The sequence below is a fragment of the Colletotrichum chrysophilum genome (assembly GCF_026319265.1).
Source record: "Colletotrichum chrysophilum strain AFK26 chromosome Unknown scaffold_4, whole genome shotgun sequence".
Lineage (NCBI taxonomy): Eukaryota > Fungi > Ascomycota > Sordariomycetes > Glomerellales > Glomerellaceae > Colletotrichum > Colletotrichum chrysophilum.
Window position 1 is genome coordinate 656,005 of NW_026517291.1, and position 16,376 is coordinate 672,380.

At 55.9% G+C, this 16,376-nt stretch overlaps 6 protein-coding genes across 6 annotated transcripts; 3 read left to right on the top strand and 3 right to left on the bottom strand.

Moving 5' to 3' along the window:
- Positions 1-1,903: 1,903 nt before the first annotated feature.
- Positions 1,904-2,674, bottom strand: PSF1 (DNA replication protein psf1; the record flags this gene model as incomplete). Its single annotated transcript, XM_053174040.1, has 3 exons — positions 1,904-1,997; positions 2,060-2,589; positions 2,648-2,674. The coding sequence occupies 3 exons, from the start codon at positions 2,672-2,674 to the stop codon at positions 1,904-1,906; spliced, it is 651 nt and encodes a 216-aa protein (XP_053042157.1).
- Positions 2,675-3,275: 601 nt separating this feature from the next.
- Positions 3,276-4,315, bottom strand: TEF5 (translation elongation factor EF-1 beta subunit (eEF1B); the record flags this gene model as incomplete). The annotated part of the gene is made up of 4 exons (XM_053174041.1): positions 3,276-3,505; positions 3,561-3,940; positions 4,180-4,219; positions 4,276-4,315. 4 exons carry the CDS (start codon positions 4,313-4,315, stop codon positions 3,276-3,278), a joined length of 690 nt encoding a protein of 229 aa, XP_053042158.1.
- Positions 4,316-4,837: 522 nt separating this feature from the next.
- On the top strand, positions 4,838-6,333 carry COL26b_001083 (uncharacterized protein; the record flags this gene model as incomplete). Its single annotated transcript, XM_053174042.1, has 4 exons — positions 4,838-4,926; positions 4,955-5,016; positions 5,069-5,552; positions 5,775-6,333. The coding sequence occupies 4 exons, from the start codon at positions 4,838-4,840 to the stop codon at positions 6,331-6,333; spliced, it is 1,194 nt and encodes a 397-aa protein (XP_053042159.1).
- Positions 6,334-6,866: 533 nt separating this feature from the next.
- Positions 6,867-8,057, top strand: COL26b_001084 (uncharacterized protein; the record flags this gene model as incomplete). Its single annotated transcript, XM_053174043.1, has 1 exon — positions 6,867-8,057. One exon carries the CDS (start codon positions 6,867-6,869, stop codon positions 8,055-8,057), a length of 1,191 nt encoding a protein of 396 aa, XP_053042160.1.
- A 270-nt stretch (positions 8,058-8,327) lies between these two features.
- On the bottom strand, positions 8,328-9,358 carry COL26b_001085 (uncharacterized protein; the record flags this gene model as incomplete). Its single annotated transcript, XM_053174044.1, has 2 exons — positions 8,328-8,425; positions 8,515-9,358. The coding sequence occupies 2 exons, from the start codon at positions 9,356-9,358 to the stop codon at positions 8,328-8,330; spliced, it is 942 nt and encodes a 313-aa protein (XP_053042161.1).
- A 4,088-nt stretch (positions 9,359-13,446) lies between these two features.
- Positions 13,447-16,077, top strand: COL26b_001086 (uncharacterized protein; the record flags this gene model as incomplete). The annotated part of the gene is given in 2 exon segments (XM_053174045.1): positions 13,447-15,686; positions 15,699-16,077. The coding sequence occupies 2 exon segments, from the start codon at positions 13,447-13,449 to the stop codon at positions 16,075-16,077; spliced, it is 2,619 nt and encodes an 872-aa protein (XP_053042162.1).
- Positions 16,078-16,376: the final 299 nt, after the last annotated feature.

Sequence of the window (16,376 nt, forward strand, 5' to 3'; positions counted from 1 at the left end):
GGCCGCACGGGAAGCCTAGCGCGCACCCTCGCAGTTTCTAGCGGACATTCCGTGGCCACAGGAGCCCACCAGAAGGTCTCATCTACCAAACATCTACCGCAGCCAGTTCCATTCTGTTGCCGCAGGCTGGAAGTGAGTTGAATGAGGTGCGAACCAAGCCTGCGTGCTCGCGTCGCACTACGTAACCGTACCAAAACATGCAGTGCATCCATGTCGATGACCACTTACAGCCGCTGCGGGCACTCTCAGTGGGCAACGTGGGCAGCATGTCAGTCCCAGTGGAAGACTGCACCAAACACTGAGCCAGCACCAGGCGCAGTGTCACCTTTCACCTCACGTTGGGGCCCACTTCGGATCCAGGATTTTGCCTTTCGCTCTCCGGAAGCCAGGCCCTGCGGCACCACTTGCAATCCTCCAACACCATTGGAAGTTGACTGACAAGACTGGAGAGAGCTCTGCTGCCCGCGGCACACAGTGGAGATGCAACAGGACACCGGATGGGTAACGGCCTGTGGACTCGCCCTCGCCGTGCATTGTACCGGCCCTGTCCCAGCCCGAGCTCACGTCTGAACAGACAATGTAATGCTGAAAGTTTCATCTCCTCACGTCTCTCGTGGGGTAACGGCTTGTCAATTGGGGATTTTCGGTCGATTGCTCCTCATCGTCGCTGTCAATGACCCGATGTATTTGCGAGATGAGGAAATTCAGTCCGGCGGCAAATCACCAGACACCAACACTACACCTCAAGCCAATTACCCGTCATCAGCAAGCTTCCGGCTCCGGCTCCTCTGCTGGGCTGGGCTGAGGATCAGGAGGGCGGCGGCCCAGGCACCTAGGCAGGTCAGCCAACGGCGTTATGCAGCGCATGATGCAATGCTGCGCACCAGGCCAGCCCATGTTTCCCCCTCCTCTGCCCTGCCATGCCTGTGCCGTGCTGTGCTCCACGACCAACAGCTGTTGTCTGTGGTGGTTGGCTGACGGGCTGGCTGACTGGCGGACAACAGCCCGCAAAGATTCTGCTCAAGAGACGTCTACAGTCATGGACGTGTCTGAGGTTTCAATGCAGGCCGATCGTCGAATGTTGGATGTCGCTATCGGTTCTGCTCATCCGCCGCCGATATCGCGACATCGTCCACGCGCAACCGCACCTATTTCTCCATGTCCGAGCTATGCGAGCTGCGCCCGTCGAACCCCAGGTGCCCAAAACGTGCATCACTGCTACCACATGCGAGACATTCCTCCTCGATTATTCGCTAATCTCGTTGTGTAGGAAAAAGCAATGACCCATTGAAGAGCCTAGCAACGCAGATATTTTGCGTGCCATGTGCCTGGTCTGGATTTTGTGCCCGTCCATAGCGCCCGCTCTCGCCCTCCACCAGAGCCTCCCGCGTGCCGTTGCCTCGTTGCCGTGTTAGCCACTTTTTCCTGAGTCGGCCGCTCCGGAAGCCATCCGCGCTGATCTTGGCCCCATTCTGCTCCGGGCCTTGTTTTGTCGTTGGTGGTGGTCCCCGTCATTCAGATCCGATGCAGGAGCAAATCCCCGGGCCGTTTTGGCCCTCCCTCCGTCATGAATCCCGCTGCTGTTCTCCCAAACCCCTTGAAACTGCATGCGTGTGTCCCGCGCATTCCGCGAGACGCCAACAAGGCATGCTCAGATGTTGGATTTTTTGCATCATCTTGACGCAGCGTATTACGATATCCCGCCGCGAATGGCGCACCGCGTGGCGTGCATCCTGTTGTATGTATACTTAGATGTTCCGTGCAAGGGTTTGGACAGGGCGTTCTTGCATCTGCACCCCTCACACCCCGCTGATCTCCAATATGAGGAGATGCGAAGACACATTTCTTTTAGTCTGAAATTCTTCAGAGTTTGGTGCTGCGTTATCACGCCGAGTCTCGGCCATCAGCTGAGCTTCTGGAGATAACCCTGCGCTATGAGCCGCTCAACATCTCCTTGCCTCACGTAGAACTGGCTGTTCTTCGTCAGGTTGATGGCGCTAGGTCCCTGGTGTTAGATAAAACTGTCATTCTGTTGTGGCTCAGGCAACCCCCAACTTACCCATATTCGGTCTGTATCTCGCCCGCGTCCTTCAAGACTCTCACGTCGATGAACAGGTCACGGGGCGGCTCCAAGCTCCCCGTCAGATCGATGTCAGTCCACTGACCCTTATACGCGGCCAGAAGATCGCCGTATTGTCTCACGTATTCCTCCTCTTGCGGACTCAGACTGCTCGTTGGTCCATCAGCACCCCCGTTGGCTCCGGTTGACGATCCGGCATTGCTGCGCACTTGCTGCCCGGAAAGATCCAGGACGTCCACTCCCTTCCACGCCAACTCTTCCAGCTTATCTGTTCGAGTTCGATGATATGCGAGTAGACATCGCTTGTTTCTGCGTATCGACAGGTGATTTACAAGTAGTGTGCATGCAGTTGCTTGATCTGCGGCTGGGTCGAAAGACCCTTGGAAGGGCTCCAGCAGTTCCGACACGTCCTTATCGAGATCTCTAACTTCGCGTGCCACGGCTCGTACTATCTCGGCTTGGTAGGGCGGTAAATGGGCGAGGTTCTGCGTTCGTTTGGCGTGTTGCACCTGCAAGAACGCGTTAGTCTCTTTGGTGATTCGCGGGTCAGAGCTACAGTCTGCGCACCAGTTTGTTGCCTAAGTCACCGTACATTATGCAGCCTGCTATGCGAGAGTTCTTTGCACGATCCAAAGATCAAGCTTCGTACGCCTGCGGAAGTGGTGGATGAGGAATTAACTTGGCAAGGTCGCGTTTGGATCGCGGTATGGAGGTGGGAATGGGAACTCGCCGCGAGCTACCTCATCCGCCCAGTCAGGTCGCGTTGCGTTGGTCTGACCGCTTTGGGAAAGCAAGAAAATTGCCCCTCACTTAGCGCTGATTGTGCCCCACCTACACCTCACCGCCCACCCACCGTCAAATTCATGGTCCCGGTCTGACTCAAAATTTGCAGTGGCCTGAATGCTATCAGGGTCCTTCTGGTGCGGGGTTTTGTCGTGAAGTCGGGCATCAAGCACATGGGACACACGTATCGAAATGGGAGAGAACATTGTTTTGTTTTACTTCTTGAAAGGTCTTCGTAACCTCATGTGTATTCATCAAAGTCTTGGGCTCGCACTCTTTCTTGAGCGACAGGATGTTACCTGCGCTGGTGCTGAGCAATTCCACGTTGACCTTTTTTTGAGGATTCTATGGATTGTCATGTCTCCACCATCATGCCTCGTGAATCATCCCTCCCATTCCATCATAAAGCACTTTACAGCTTCTGCATGGCAACAACGTCAGAGGACTGGACGTAGTCCTCGAACTCGCCAATCTCCTCCTGGAGGTCGTCCAGAGAAACCTTCTCATCCTCGACGACAAGGTTGATCTGGAGCTTCTTGACACCGAAACCGACGGGGACAAGCTTGGAGGCACCCCAAACCAGACCATCCTTCTCGATACCACGGACGGAAGCCTCGAGAGCGGTCATGTCAGTCTCGTCATCTGGGTTTTGGTTAGTCTTCGAGATCATTCTTATGGGATCAGAGAGCAAACATACCCCAAGGCTTGACATCCATAGTGACAACGGACTTGGCGATGGTCTTGGGCTTGTTCTCCTTCTTCTTCTTGTACTCGGCCAGACGCTCCTCGCGGATACGGGCAGCCTCGGCATCCTCCTCCTCGTCGTCGGAACCGAACAGGTCGACGTCGTCCTCGTCCTCATCGGCGGCAGGGGCCTTGGCGGGGTTCACGGGAAGCTCAGAGGCCTCAGGGCCGTAGACGGAGTAGGCCTTGGAAGCATCACCGGGGAGAGTGGCGAACTCGCTCTCGTAGGTGGAGATGTGCTTGTACCATCTGGCGGCGTTGGGGTACTTCTCAGCGTCGGGGGCAGAGGACAGAGCCTTGTAGACGGCAACGTCGGCCTGGGAAGGGGAGTGGCTGCGCTAATTGTCAGCGACAATGATTCATGCCCAACGATGCTGAGGATCAAAATGTGAGTGGGCAATGCGGGGTTCAGAGTTGCACCGAAGTGCTTGTTGTTTCGTCGTTTAGCAGGGTCTTAAGCTGCCTCCGAAACACGGACCAATGTTTCTCATCATGTTATTGCCGCGAGGATTGGGGAGGATGGAATCGAGGAGCTCGAGAGGGATTCATCAGAGAAAAAGGTGTCAACATACCCAACGATGTAGGAGCGGGTGGTGAGCCAGCTGTTCAGCACTGACTCACTGTCAGTCGATGAAAGAAAGAAAGAATTCAACGCTGCAGAAACTTACTGGCAGCACCAGCATCAGTGAGAAGGTCGGCGAAGCCCATTTTTGCGTTTTGAAGAGGTTTGGAGAGAAGAAAAGGGGTATCTGGAAGGGAAGAAGCAGGAGATGGTGAGGAAGTGTAGAGGTTCAGGTTCAAATAGGTCGAGGTGGGGTTTGGGAAATTTTTGACTGTTCCCTTTGATTGCGGTGCGGTGCTCTCTGCTTCTGCGCTTCTGGGTTTGCACGGACCCCACTTTCTGGTTGCCCAGCGCCGCTCTCAAGGTCCATCCATCCCCTCGCCGGACTAAGGACGGCCCGCAGCGAGCCCTGCAGGCTGAGGTGGAGGGGTGCCTGATCGGGACCGTCCACTGGCGCATGTGGGATTGGCGGCCAGCCCACCTGAGGCAGGCAGAGGTGCACGCAGGCAGGGAGCTCCTACGCAATTGCATTCGAGAGAGCTCCAATCCAAACGAGCTCAACGTGACGCCAACCACACCTGCACCTCAAACGGCCATCTACCCATCTCAACCTCGACTTCCTCAACCTCACTTCTTTTTCTCACATACCACGAAGTCGAAGGCACAACATGTCGATCGTGCCTATAATTACTTTCAAGGCCGGTATCTGCGAGGCAGACGTCAGTGACCTACTCGGCTTCTACGCTTCGGAACCCCGGTTCGCTGACTTGACTGTAGACCTCCAGCAAGCCTTACAAGGTCAAGCCCCAGGCCACGCCCGGTTACATCTACCTCTACTCCGAAGATGGTACGTCAATCGCAAGGGAAAACGGCCATTGCCAGCATCTAACAAGCGGCAGATCTGATCCACTTCTGCTGGCGCGAGCGCAGCGCCGCCATGGACTCTCCCGATCTCGACCTCGTCATGGTTCCGATGGACGGCGAATTCCTCCCCCATACTCCTTCCGACCAGCCCACAGCAAAGACCAACGGCCGCGTCTTTGTGCTTAAGTTCGGCTCTTCCTCGCAGCGACACTTCTTCTGGCTCCAGTCGAAGCCTCAGTCCCGCACTGGTGACCCCAGCTGGTTCAGCCCCCGTGATAAGAAGATTGGGGAGGTCGTCAACGCCCTTCTGCAAGGCGAGGATGTGAACGTCAACCGAGAGCTGGCGCAGGTCCGCAACACCGACGACAGACGGGACGACGACGATGACGAGACAATGGAAGATGCCGAGGGCCAAGGAGACCACCCGGCCAGCGGCGGTGCTGGTGCTGGCGCAACAGGCGGCGACGTGCGTGAAGAGGGCGAGAATGCTAGAGAGGGTGGCAGTGATGGAGCTCGAGCGTAGGTTTCCTTCCAATGCATGTCTCTTGCGGTCGGAGTCCAGGGTCACTAGAATCATACGGACTGCTTTGGCACGGTCAGGGAAAAGACGTGAGGCCCGCGAAACGGCGCCATCTGTACTTTTAGAGCCTTTCAAAAGAGACGAGGGTTCGGAGTTTGCCATTGTTTCGTGGTGCCCACGGCTTGATCTGTTGATATGAACTCAGGCTAATTGATTGATAGCGCCGGGGGTAGCTCTGGTAACACCGATGCGGATGCTGCTGTTCGCAATTTCTTGGCTTCATTACAGGGCAATTCTTCCCTGGGCGGATCTCAACAGCGCGGCCAAGAGCAAGCTGACAAACCGTTTCCGTACCTGCATCACCTGCTCCCCAACGAGACTACCATTCCCATGCTCCGCTCGGCCCCAGAGGATTACATAGACACGCTGCTTGGCTTCTTGCCGCCAGCAATTGTGGTTCTGGCCACAGAGAATGACGACCTGGGTGACTCGGAGCCTTCAGCAGATGCTGCAGCCGCCGCCATGGCCACCTTGAGCCTGGCGGAGAAGAAGAGTTTGCTGGAGAGAGTCCTGAGAAGTCCTCAATTCCACCAGGCCCTGGGTAGCCTGACGATGGCTCTTCGTGATGGTGGCCTGCCAACTGTCGCGGAGGCCCTGAAGGTCAAGGTCCCCAACGGTGGCTACATGAGGGGCGGTGCCATGCCTCTAGGTGGCGGTGAAGCTGTGGAGGCGTTCGTGGAGGGAGTCAAATCAACGGTCAAGGAGAAGAAGCAAGGCTAAGTGGAAACGGGTTGAAGGCATGCAAGGGCGGGGCGATCCTACGATAGACGAGGATGAATATAGAGAACTCGAGCACACCCAAGAATAACGAAGAAATGCATTCTGTCGAACGTTTTGTTTTTAGGGGATCATCGTATGATGACGCTAATACATCGCTGGAGAGCGTAAGATGACTCGTCCCAACGAGATAGGTCTTGTTCGAGACCTACCAGTTGTTGAACATACATGCCTTGCAACAAGTGAGGATTTCACTGGCGCAATGCACTCGGTGGTTGACATGATAGCTCGCAGCTTATCCTCGCGGTAAGCTTGCGTTAGATCCGATGACCCCACACGACCCCAAGTCCTGCACTGATGTTCCCTGCAGCTCACTGCCGTTGCTCCACTAACGTCACCAAGAATGCGCTTTGCATTTCAGACCAAGCTTAAACATAGGCAACAACCGTTACCCAAAGTCTTCGCCCATTCGTTGGCTAATTTCAATACCTTTTTGAGCCGAACACCTCCCATCAACACTACGACTACATAACAGCATGGCAGATCAATTAAAGGATCCGCTGCCGACGTCCATTGGCGACTTCGGCAACGACGAGCGCATCTCCTTCTCCAAGCTGGACAACAAGTACCTGGCTGTCCTCGACGATGGCACCGAGCTCGAGTTCGACCCCGCGACCGCGACATGGGCTGAGGCAGCTGACGAACCTCTCGAGCCTCTCGACGACGACCACAACGCACAGCTCGCAGATCTCTCGAGAAGCGCCAGTGCCAGCGTCGGCCCAGGAGGTAGCGAAGCACAAAACGCGAACTCCAGGAAACGCAAAGATTCCCCGAGCGGGATGGACGACAGAGGCGGAAATGGAGGCAACGGAAACAATCGCCCGGCAAAGAAGTCGAAACCTGCGCGCGCGCCGCCGCAGCCGCGCCAGAACACGGCCGTGTACGTGACCGGTCTGCCCACCGACGCAACAGCCGACGAGGTCCACGAGCTCTTCTCGCGCAAGGCAGGCGTCATCGCCGAAGAAATTGACAGTGGTCGCCCGCGCATCAAGATGTACACGGACGAGAGCGGCAACTTCAAGGGCGACGCGCTAGTTGTCTTCTTCAAGCCGCAGAGCGTCGAGATGGCCATCATGCTCCTTGACGACACGGACTTCCGGTTCGATGGCCCGGCGGGACAGCCGAGGATGCGCGTACAAGCGGCGGACTCAAGTTACAAGAAGACACAATACGAAGACGGGGCGGGAGCCGAGGGGAAGGAGAATGGCGGGTCGTCCAACGGACAGCAGAAGAGAGAGCGCAACGACAAGGACAGGCAAAAGATCATTCGCAAGACGCAGAAGATGGCAGCCAAGCTTGCTGATTGGAGCGACGACGAGCCGTCTATGATGCCGACTGAGACCAACTCCAAATGGGATAAGACGGTCATCTTGAAGCACATGTTCACTCTCGAAGAGTTGGCGGAGGACCCAGCTGCGTTGCTGGAGATCAAGGAGGATATTCGCGACGAGTGCTCCAAGCTGGGTACTGTGACTAATGTGGTGCTTTATGACAAGGAGCCGGATGGTGTGGTGTCGGTCAAGTTCTCCAAACCAGAGTCGGCGCAGGCATGCATACAGCTTATGAACGGGCGCAGCTTCGATGGCCGAGTGGTTGAGGCGTCTGTGTCGACGGGTAGGGAGAAATTCAAGCAATCAAAGAAGGATCAGGCAAGCGACAGTGACTGAGATACGTCTCTCTTATTGGCGAAACGACGGGGCTTTTCTTTACACCAGCATGTGATGGGCGTGGGCGGGGACTTTCAGTGATAGAACCTTTTGATATAGCATCACAAAGCTCAGGACCTCAGGGCAAAATCAATCTCAATATTCCCAAAGCTTTTATCTTGTACTTGTAATCTACGTGCTTTATCCAACGCCTTCTCGTCCAAGTTGTATCCCCTTTGGTGTAAAGAAACGATACTATATATATATGAGCGTTTTCAACGAGAAGCCATCTTAGATGGCCTTCTCGATTTTGATCTCAGTCTTCTCGGAGACGACGTACCAGATAGCTGCCTCGATAATGCGGCATACAATCTTCAGTTCATGGTCGTCTAAAAATTATGTCAGCTAAAACAGCACACTTTTTCGTTCCCTTCGACGATAAGAAGCAACTCAAACTCGTGTCTTCCATCTCACTCACCTCTCGGCGCGTATACCATGATGAACTCCTCCGGCACAGGCATCTGTACGAGTCTTCCTTTCCACGCAAGCGGATGTCGCTGGCCCCATCCCTTGGCGAGGACCTCTCGGATGTCTTCGGGATGCAGGCTCATGTGCAACGAGTGATCTGAGTCGTGAACATGACACACCTCCCCGTTGCAGGTCACGTTGACTGGATGCCGCGCAAATAGGCCGAGGCCATGCTTTTCGAGACATGACCTCGCCGTGCCGAATTTGAGCGGCTTCTCGGCCGCGAGACGCTCAAGTGTCTGCCTCAGGGCGTAGTAGTGCGAAGTTGTCCCGTGTTGGTCGAGTTGACGCTGCGGAGCGATCCCGGCGACCAGCGGACGCGGCCCAGGGCGGTACGGCAGCCGGCTCAAGCTCTGGTCGTCATTTTGCCGGATGAGGATGCCCCTCCTGGGGAGGCTGTTGGGCTTTGGGTCCGGTGCGGTGAAGGGATCCCGGAGAGCCCACAACCGGAGCCAGGCTATTCTAATGTAGCCCTGGAACGTGGCCGGCGTGCCCCCGGGCCCGAGGCCGAGGAAGTTCTGATAGTCATTGCGGACGAGAAGGAGGATGGGCACGAGGATGATGAGGAACTCTGCGATCCTGGGCTCGAGAAAGTGTATGATAAGGGCCAGGCTCATAGATAAGGTGAAGATTGCGGGCCCATTGAGGGTGACGGAGATGGGCTGCTGCTTGAGGACGCAGTTGACGGCAACCTGGTTGAGATCCAGGCCCACGCCGCAGGCGTCCGCAGAGGCGAGAGGGTCCTCGTGGAGGCGGGTGGGTGAGGACGTGGTGGTCGTGATGGAGACAGACATGGCTGCTGTGCTTGTTACGAGAGACGCATGGGCACTAATATGCACGGCCTACGCCTGGCTCGAGACTGAGGGGCAATGAAGCACGCGAGCGGTTTCCCCAGGAAAGAGATGGAACGGATAGATTTCTTATAAGACGGGGTTGTAGAGGAAAGCGAGGAGGAGGAGGCACCTTCGGATAAAGAGAAGAGAGAGAGCAGGGCGGAAAAGGAGCCAAGATCGGTCAGAGGCAGTATGAGGTAAAGCTGACCTGACACAGCCAGAAACGAGTGGCCACGAGACAAACGAGGTTCAAACTTCCTCAGGCCGGCAGCGTTTTCGTTGCAGGTCTACAGCATGCGGGGTTCGGGAGCTGAGGGGGGAACACTCAAGTTTGGTGGTGGATGACGGCCTGCTAGCTGATCAAGTGACAAAAGGGTCAAACGTGAGTGGCTAGGGCCGGAAGGCGGAAGCTCGAACCACAACTGGGCGCCGCATATAGCCCTTGAGGACATGCAACCTGCAACCTATTGGGCTCGTGCGAGGGCGAGAGATGGGCAGAGTTCCCGCCTCGGCGAGCAGACTAGGACATAGCAAGTACCTCTGTCCTGGGACCCCGTAGCATGCAAGTTCGTTGCTGAAGCCCTCGTGACAGATTACCCCGGATTCCCAGGAGGCTTGGGCTAATAATGGATACCACCGGTCAGGAGGACACCCTCACCAATTGGCCTTTTCAACCGTCTTTCAGGGTCCAAGGCGGAGTGGCGGCAGCAGTAGTGGGAGCAAACGCCCTTCTGCTGAAGAGATGCCTCTCATCACGAGAAGACGGTATCGGGCGACATGCTCCGGCGAAATAGCAGACGGCCGGCGCAGTAGACCCCACCCGGAAAGGACGGTCAACGGCCGCTGGGCCCAGCGGAGAGAACTCCTACATAACGTTGGGTTGAGGTTGCTGGGGTTCCACCGCCGGATCGGGTGAATGTTACCCAGACGGCTGGTGACGGAGGGTGCTCTGGAAATCCTCCGACAGGAAGAGAAGACAGGAGGTTGGGGCCCAGCAGGCCAACTGTCTTGTGTAAGACGACGGCAGACGGGTTCAATGGTGGCCAGTTACCACCGTGTTACCTCCCCGCATTTGGGGGCCACTTGGGTGTTTGGACGGGAGCTGATCGGTCAAGTTCCTTCCGAGGGATCCCCCTTCAGGCTGCTGTACCCCGTATCATGATGTCGTCTTGTGGGATGTTCAGGAGCAAATAAGTTTGATCTTCAGTCAACAGTGGGCTGGGTTTCTGGTTGTTGGTTGAGGGAGGTTGGCACTGGCACAGGCGGCTCTTGGGTGCTGCACTTGGAGTCGGGCCTTTGCAGATGTCGCTGCGGCTTGTGTCTCAAAAGACTTGACAGCTTTCAGCGAGCTCGAGTTGCAGCCGCACTGCACTGGCGTGTCTGGCGAACGCATTTTGTGTTTTTTGGGGTTACATGGCTGCCACAGTGCCAGTTTTCTCCGATCCTCGCTAGTATGAGAAGCTTATGATAGAGTTGCGTCACGGTCGCAGCGCGAACTTGAAGTTGGACTCGTACCGCCGTAAGAAAGACTATTTTTACCGGGGAACGCTCCGGGACCGTGGCTTACGAAGTTTGCCCAACTTTAGAAGCGCCAAACCACCTATTGATTTGTTGTGCCTCAATACGAACTGTGTTGACGTGTACCCAAGGACCAACACGGCGGCCAGCATGGGCCCTCGAGGAATGTGGCTTTCGGCTGGCTGCAGCAGATTTTGCTCGGGAGACAGCTTTTTGACGGAGGCGGGCCGTGGTTGGTGAGACGGGACGCGTCAAGGCCCGTAAAAAAAGATCTTATCGGCGCAGTCTTTACTAGTGGTGTCTCTCTCTCTTTGCCCTCTTGGACAACAAGCAGCTGAAAAGAATGCGGAAAAGTCAAGCGCGGTGGCGAGGAGCTCGTGAGAATGAGATGGGTAGATTGGTAGGTAAGGTATGGTGATAGGGTTAATCAGGGATGAACATAGGGGGGTTGCATCGGAGGGCGACACTGCGAATAGGCCTGATTTCTGCCGCCTCAGCCACGCGCATGAGGAGATGAAAAATGGATATGCATATCGATATTCGGGTGGGAAATCTCGGACATGTTCTAAATTTGTTCTTTCTGGAATTTGGAGAGTGAAGGGCCGACATGCGGGAGTTGTGATTGACGGTCCGGACTGATGGATTGGCGCTCCGGTATGAGCCTTGATTGGGATAATCTCTGTTCTGAGTCGCGGTGGCATCTTGTTCGTTGGAATCGTCGGCCACACAATCTCCAACTTGGCACCGTGACGTCGGCGACGGAGACTTTTGGAGGAGACTGCGGGGTGCATGGATGGATCAGGAATTTCAGACTGAACTCGCAATTGGTCTCGGGGATGGATCGATTAGCACATATCTCAGTGGCCGGTAGTTGCGAGGCTTAGCATTTCTGGCCAACAAGAGAGACTGTCTCATGGAAGGGCCAAGAGCATTAGAATAGAAGGATGTTGAGACGAAACCGAAGAACGCGTCCGACCATGTTGCAGCTTCGTCCAGTCTCTTTGACGGTTGGACGAGTCGTGACAAGACAGGAAACGATTCGACCTTCATTCGACGACTTGGACCGTACGCAGTGCAGTATTGGACGTCCAGCGTGGTGTGGCTTTGTCTGTCGGGCTGGTCCCGGCCGGCGTCTTGACCAAAGACGAAGTGGACTGCATGCTCCAGCGTCCTGCTTCGGAAAGGAGACCGGAGGAATCGCTTGGTTCAGCAGGCTGGCCTGGACAGTGCCAGGGAAAGGCGCGCTTGACGGTCCTGAATTTGCCAGAGGACGGGAAGTGGAAACGGCGCGAACCAGGGAGCCGAACCGTAGCGGGCAGGCAGTCCCGGAGGTCGCTAAATGGTTGTCAGGGAGACCCCAGTCGGTGGCTCCAGCGAGCAGTCGAGACCAAGGCGGCGACCCCTGCTGCGCCTGCAAGGCCTGGCAGGACGCTGCTGGTCCCGCATTGGCGCGCACATCTCAAGTTCCCTGGAGCGTTTGGCGAGTACATGTGCTGGCTGGGAGTGGTGAGCGGTCAGTCTGGGCAGAATGCAAACTAGCACTGCGGCATGCATCCATTGCATGGTGCTCTTGCATCCAGGTCTCAAGCCCGCCGAGCCTGGTCGTTGGTGGTTGCTCAGAGCAACTTGCCCTGTTGGCCAGTCATCGTCGAGAGCTCCCCATCGATTCCCCAATCAGATCCATTCTTTATAGTGGCGATTGCGTGGGATAGGGGAAAACATGCCCCACCTCACCGAACCGGGAAGTCGAACATGCACACTCGAGTGTACACACTGTGTGCCATGCCAATCGCCCATCGGACTGCCGAACCAGTGGCACACCCACTGGCGCACAATTGGCACCACCACCACCATCAGCAAAAGAAGCAGCAAGCAAGCAAACACACACACCACCCACAACACACACCCACCACACACAGACAGACGACAGACGAAAGGAGTTACGTACCTGACGTAGGTACTTGTACTATTTTCCTCTCCTGCCTTTTTTTCTCACGTTGTCCCGCCGTCGCTGGGTGGCTCATATCCATCCAACCTGACCTTGACCAGAGATCCATATTAGTCGAGGTGGACTTTGCTGGCCCGAACTGACCTCCGTCTCTCGTTTCCCCCTGCTGTGCTTCATTTCCATATGATGCCCTAGCATCGCGTCTCCAATCCTCATCTCCATTCTTTTTTGGCTTGCCGTACTGTACATTATTTCGCCAACGCCTACCCAGTACAGACTCGACTTACAAACAGCCTTTTTGTCGCTGTCTGTCTCCGTCTCCGTACGATCCCCAGGTCCAGTTCCCACACTCCCCCCCTGGGTCGACTCTCCTCTACCGAACGCCTAAACGAACGCATCGACGCTGGGTTCTGTCATACTCGACTGAGCAACAACATCTGACAATTGCCCGACTGACGGGCTTCACAACCGAACTGGACTTGTCCTGAAGTTTTCAGTCGTAAGAACTGCTCGCGCTCGTCTGCTCTCCTCTGGCGACTAACACCAGAGCCTCCAGACTCGAACCCATCGGTAACCAGCCACCATGGGTCTCTTCTCAAACCCTCTGCGGTCTCGCGAGAACCGCAGGGCCAGATTACCCAAGTACGAGCAACTGAGTCCGTTGCGAACCAAGGAGCGTCTCTCCAATGACGACGACGACTACTACTCCGACGAAGACACGGACGGCTACTCTACCACGTCGACATCCTCACCGAGTGCGAGGAGCTCAAGAAACACCTCTTCTTCCCTCTCCAGCGCCGCCTTAATGTTGCCGAAACGAGCGCTCGCTACCGCCCGCCGACCGCGAACCCACATGTACAGGTTGCCCAACCGCATCATCAGATATCTCTGCTTTGGTCTGCTCACCTTTATGCTGGTCATGATCATGTCACTGGCGCGCGCCAGTCATGTTGAGAACAAGATGATTTCGGAGGGCAAGGTGGAGAAGAAACCGGACCCTCCCCCCGTATGGGAATCCTTCGGCTTCCTCCAAAGATACTACGGCGGTATCAGATCAGTCGTTCCCCCAACGAACTATATTCCCTCCTACCCTCGGTCCGAGGATGAGACTCCCCTGGACCAGCTCGACATCAACACCACGGCGACTGCTACCAGCGAAGATGGCATCGATGACGCTGTGAGGCGATCGGTGCCCAAGAGCAAGATGTTCCTCGACCATCCCGACTCCATTTTCAACACCAAGCCCGAGAAGATTACCGAGTGCTTCGTCGACAAGGAGAACAAGGTTCGTGTGCCGCCGATTCGCTACTTCGACGGCCGACCCCAAGGATTCCCCCAGCACGTCGAGGGATCCTACGAGCTCCTGAACCTTCCTGAGAACATCTGCTACGAGCGCTTTGGACGCTACGGTCCTTATGGCTTCGGATACTCCGTCCCCGCCGGTGGTCTTGGCGTCGGTGAACATGGCGAGAAGGAGGGCTCTGAGGCCGTCTGGGAACAGGCTGCCAAGGTGGATTGGCGCAAAGTCAACTGGGCTGATGCTCAACAACGCTGCTACCAGTCCAATTCGCAAAGATTCAAGGCCATGCCGCCCAAGGTCCCGATGGCGCGTGGTTTCTACATCGACGAGCCTGTTCAGAATGCTACCCTGGTCGCCCGCGATCCGCTGGACAACTTGGAGCCCACCGCGAAGCCCGTCCAAGATGGCAAGCCTGAGGAGAAGAGCGAGAGCAAGCCTGCCAGCGAAGAACCAAAGAAGGACGATGAGAAGGGCGCTCGCACTGCGGTCGTGATCCGTGTTTGGGACGAGTACAACTGGCGCGAGGACGACATCATGAACGTTCGATCTGTCATCTCCGAGTTGGCCCTGGCCTCTGGCGGACGCTACGACATCCACCTTCTCGTTCAGATCAAGAACGACGCCGCCCACCCCGTCTTCGCCGACCATGAGGTTTATGAGCGCCGTATTAGGGAACGCATTCCCGAAGAGTTCAGAGGTCTTGTCACGCTGTGGACCGAAACACAGATGCTGTCCCTCTACCAGGGTCTCTTTGACCTGTTCACCCGTGGTCCCGACCTGCCCGTTCATGGTGTTTACCGCGGTCTTTCGATGGCCATGCAGTATTTTGCCCACCAGCACCCCGAATACGACTACTACTGGTCCTGGGAGATGGACATCCGCTACACTGGACACTACTACGATCTCTTCAGCAAGATGGAGGACTGGGCCAAGGAGCAGCCTAGAAAGGGCCTCTGGGAACGCAACTCCCGTTTCTACCTCCCAAGTGTTCACGGCTCATGGGAGGACTTTAGGCAGATGGCTCGCGTTCAATCTGAGATGGGCACTGACGGAGCCGACAACATGTGGAAGAACATGCCAGGCGCAAAGAGCAAGGACGGCAAGGATCCCACCCAAGTTTCCCGCGCAGAGAAGACCATCTGGGGTCCGGAGCGACCTCTGAATGAGGAGGATTGGTTTGAGATCGAGAAGGACCCCAAGCCTCCTACCAGCTACGAGAAGGACAAGTACAAGTGGGGAGTCGGCGAGGAGGCTGATCTGATCTCCTTCAACCCCATTTTCGATCCTGAAGGCACCACTTGGCTCCTGTCAGAGGACATTACCGGATACAACAAGAACAACCGCAACGAGCGTATGCCTCCGAGAAGAGCGCACATCATCACCGCGTCACGCATGTCTCGTCGCCTCTTGATGACGATGCACCGCGAGACGGCTTTCAAGAAGCACTTCGCATTCCCTGAGATGTGGCCTGCCACGGTCGCCTTCCACCACGGATACAAGGCCGTCTTCGCACCTCACCCCATGTATGTCGACAGGGAGTGGCCCACAGAGTACATGGCCCAGGTCCTCAACGGTGGCAAGAACGGCGCTAGCGGTGGTTCTCGCACCGCTGTGTTTGGCCAGCGCGAGCACAACTTGCGTGGTCTGTCTTGGTTCTACAACTCTGGTTTCGCCCCAAACTTGTACCGCAGATGGCTTGGCCTCAGGGTAAACAACGACGGTGGCGAAGAGTTCGAGAAGACCGAGGACACCACCAAGGATGGCTCGAGCGTCGGCCAAATGCGCGGCGGCGAGGGCCGCATGTGCCTGCCGCCAATGCTCATCCACCCCGTCAAGGGTGTTGAGTTGCCTGTGGAGGCGATACCCGAGGAAGACAAGGAGAATGCCGTTCCTGAGTCTGATCCCAATGCATGAATTAGCGGGCCCTCTTTGGCTACATGACGGATGATGTTTTTGTTTTCATTTTACTATAAAGGCCACCTTTTGGTTGTTTTTAGATGGTATGGCGTCTTGGGGTTGGCTTGTTGGATTCTTTTCAAGGCCACACGATACGAATTGGTGTCGATTGTAGGAAAGGCATAATGCATTGGCCGTATACATGATGGATGATGTACATAATGACTGTCAGGTTAGAGGGAGTCATACATGGCCACAGCGATGACCAACAACAAATTACAATTCAAGCTTTCAAACGATGCAGCGTTTTGCAAAAT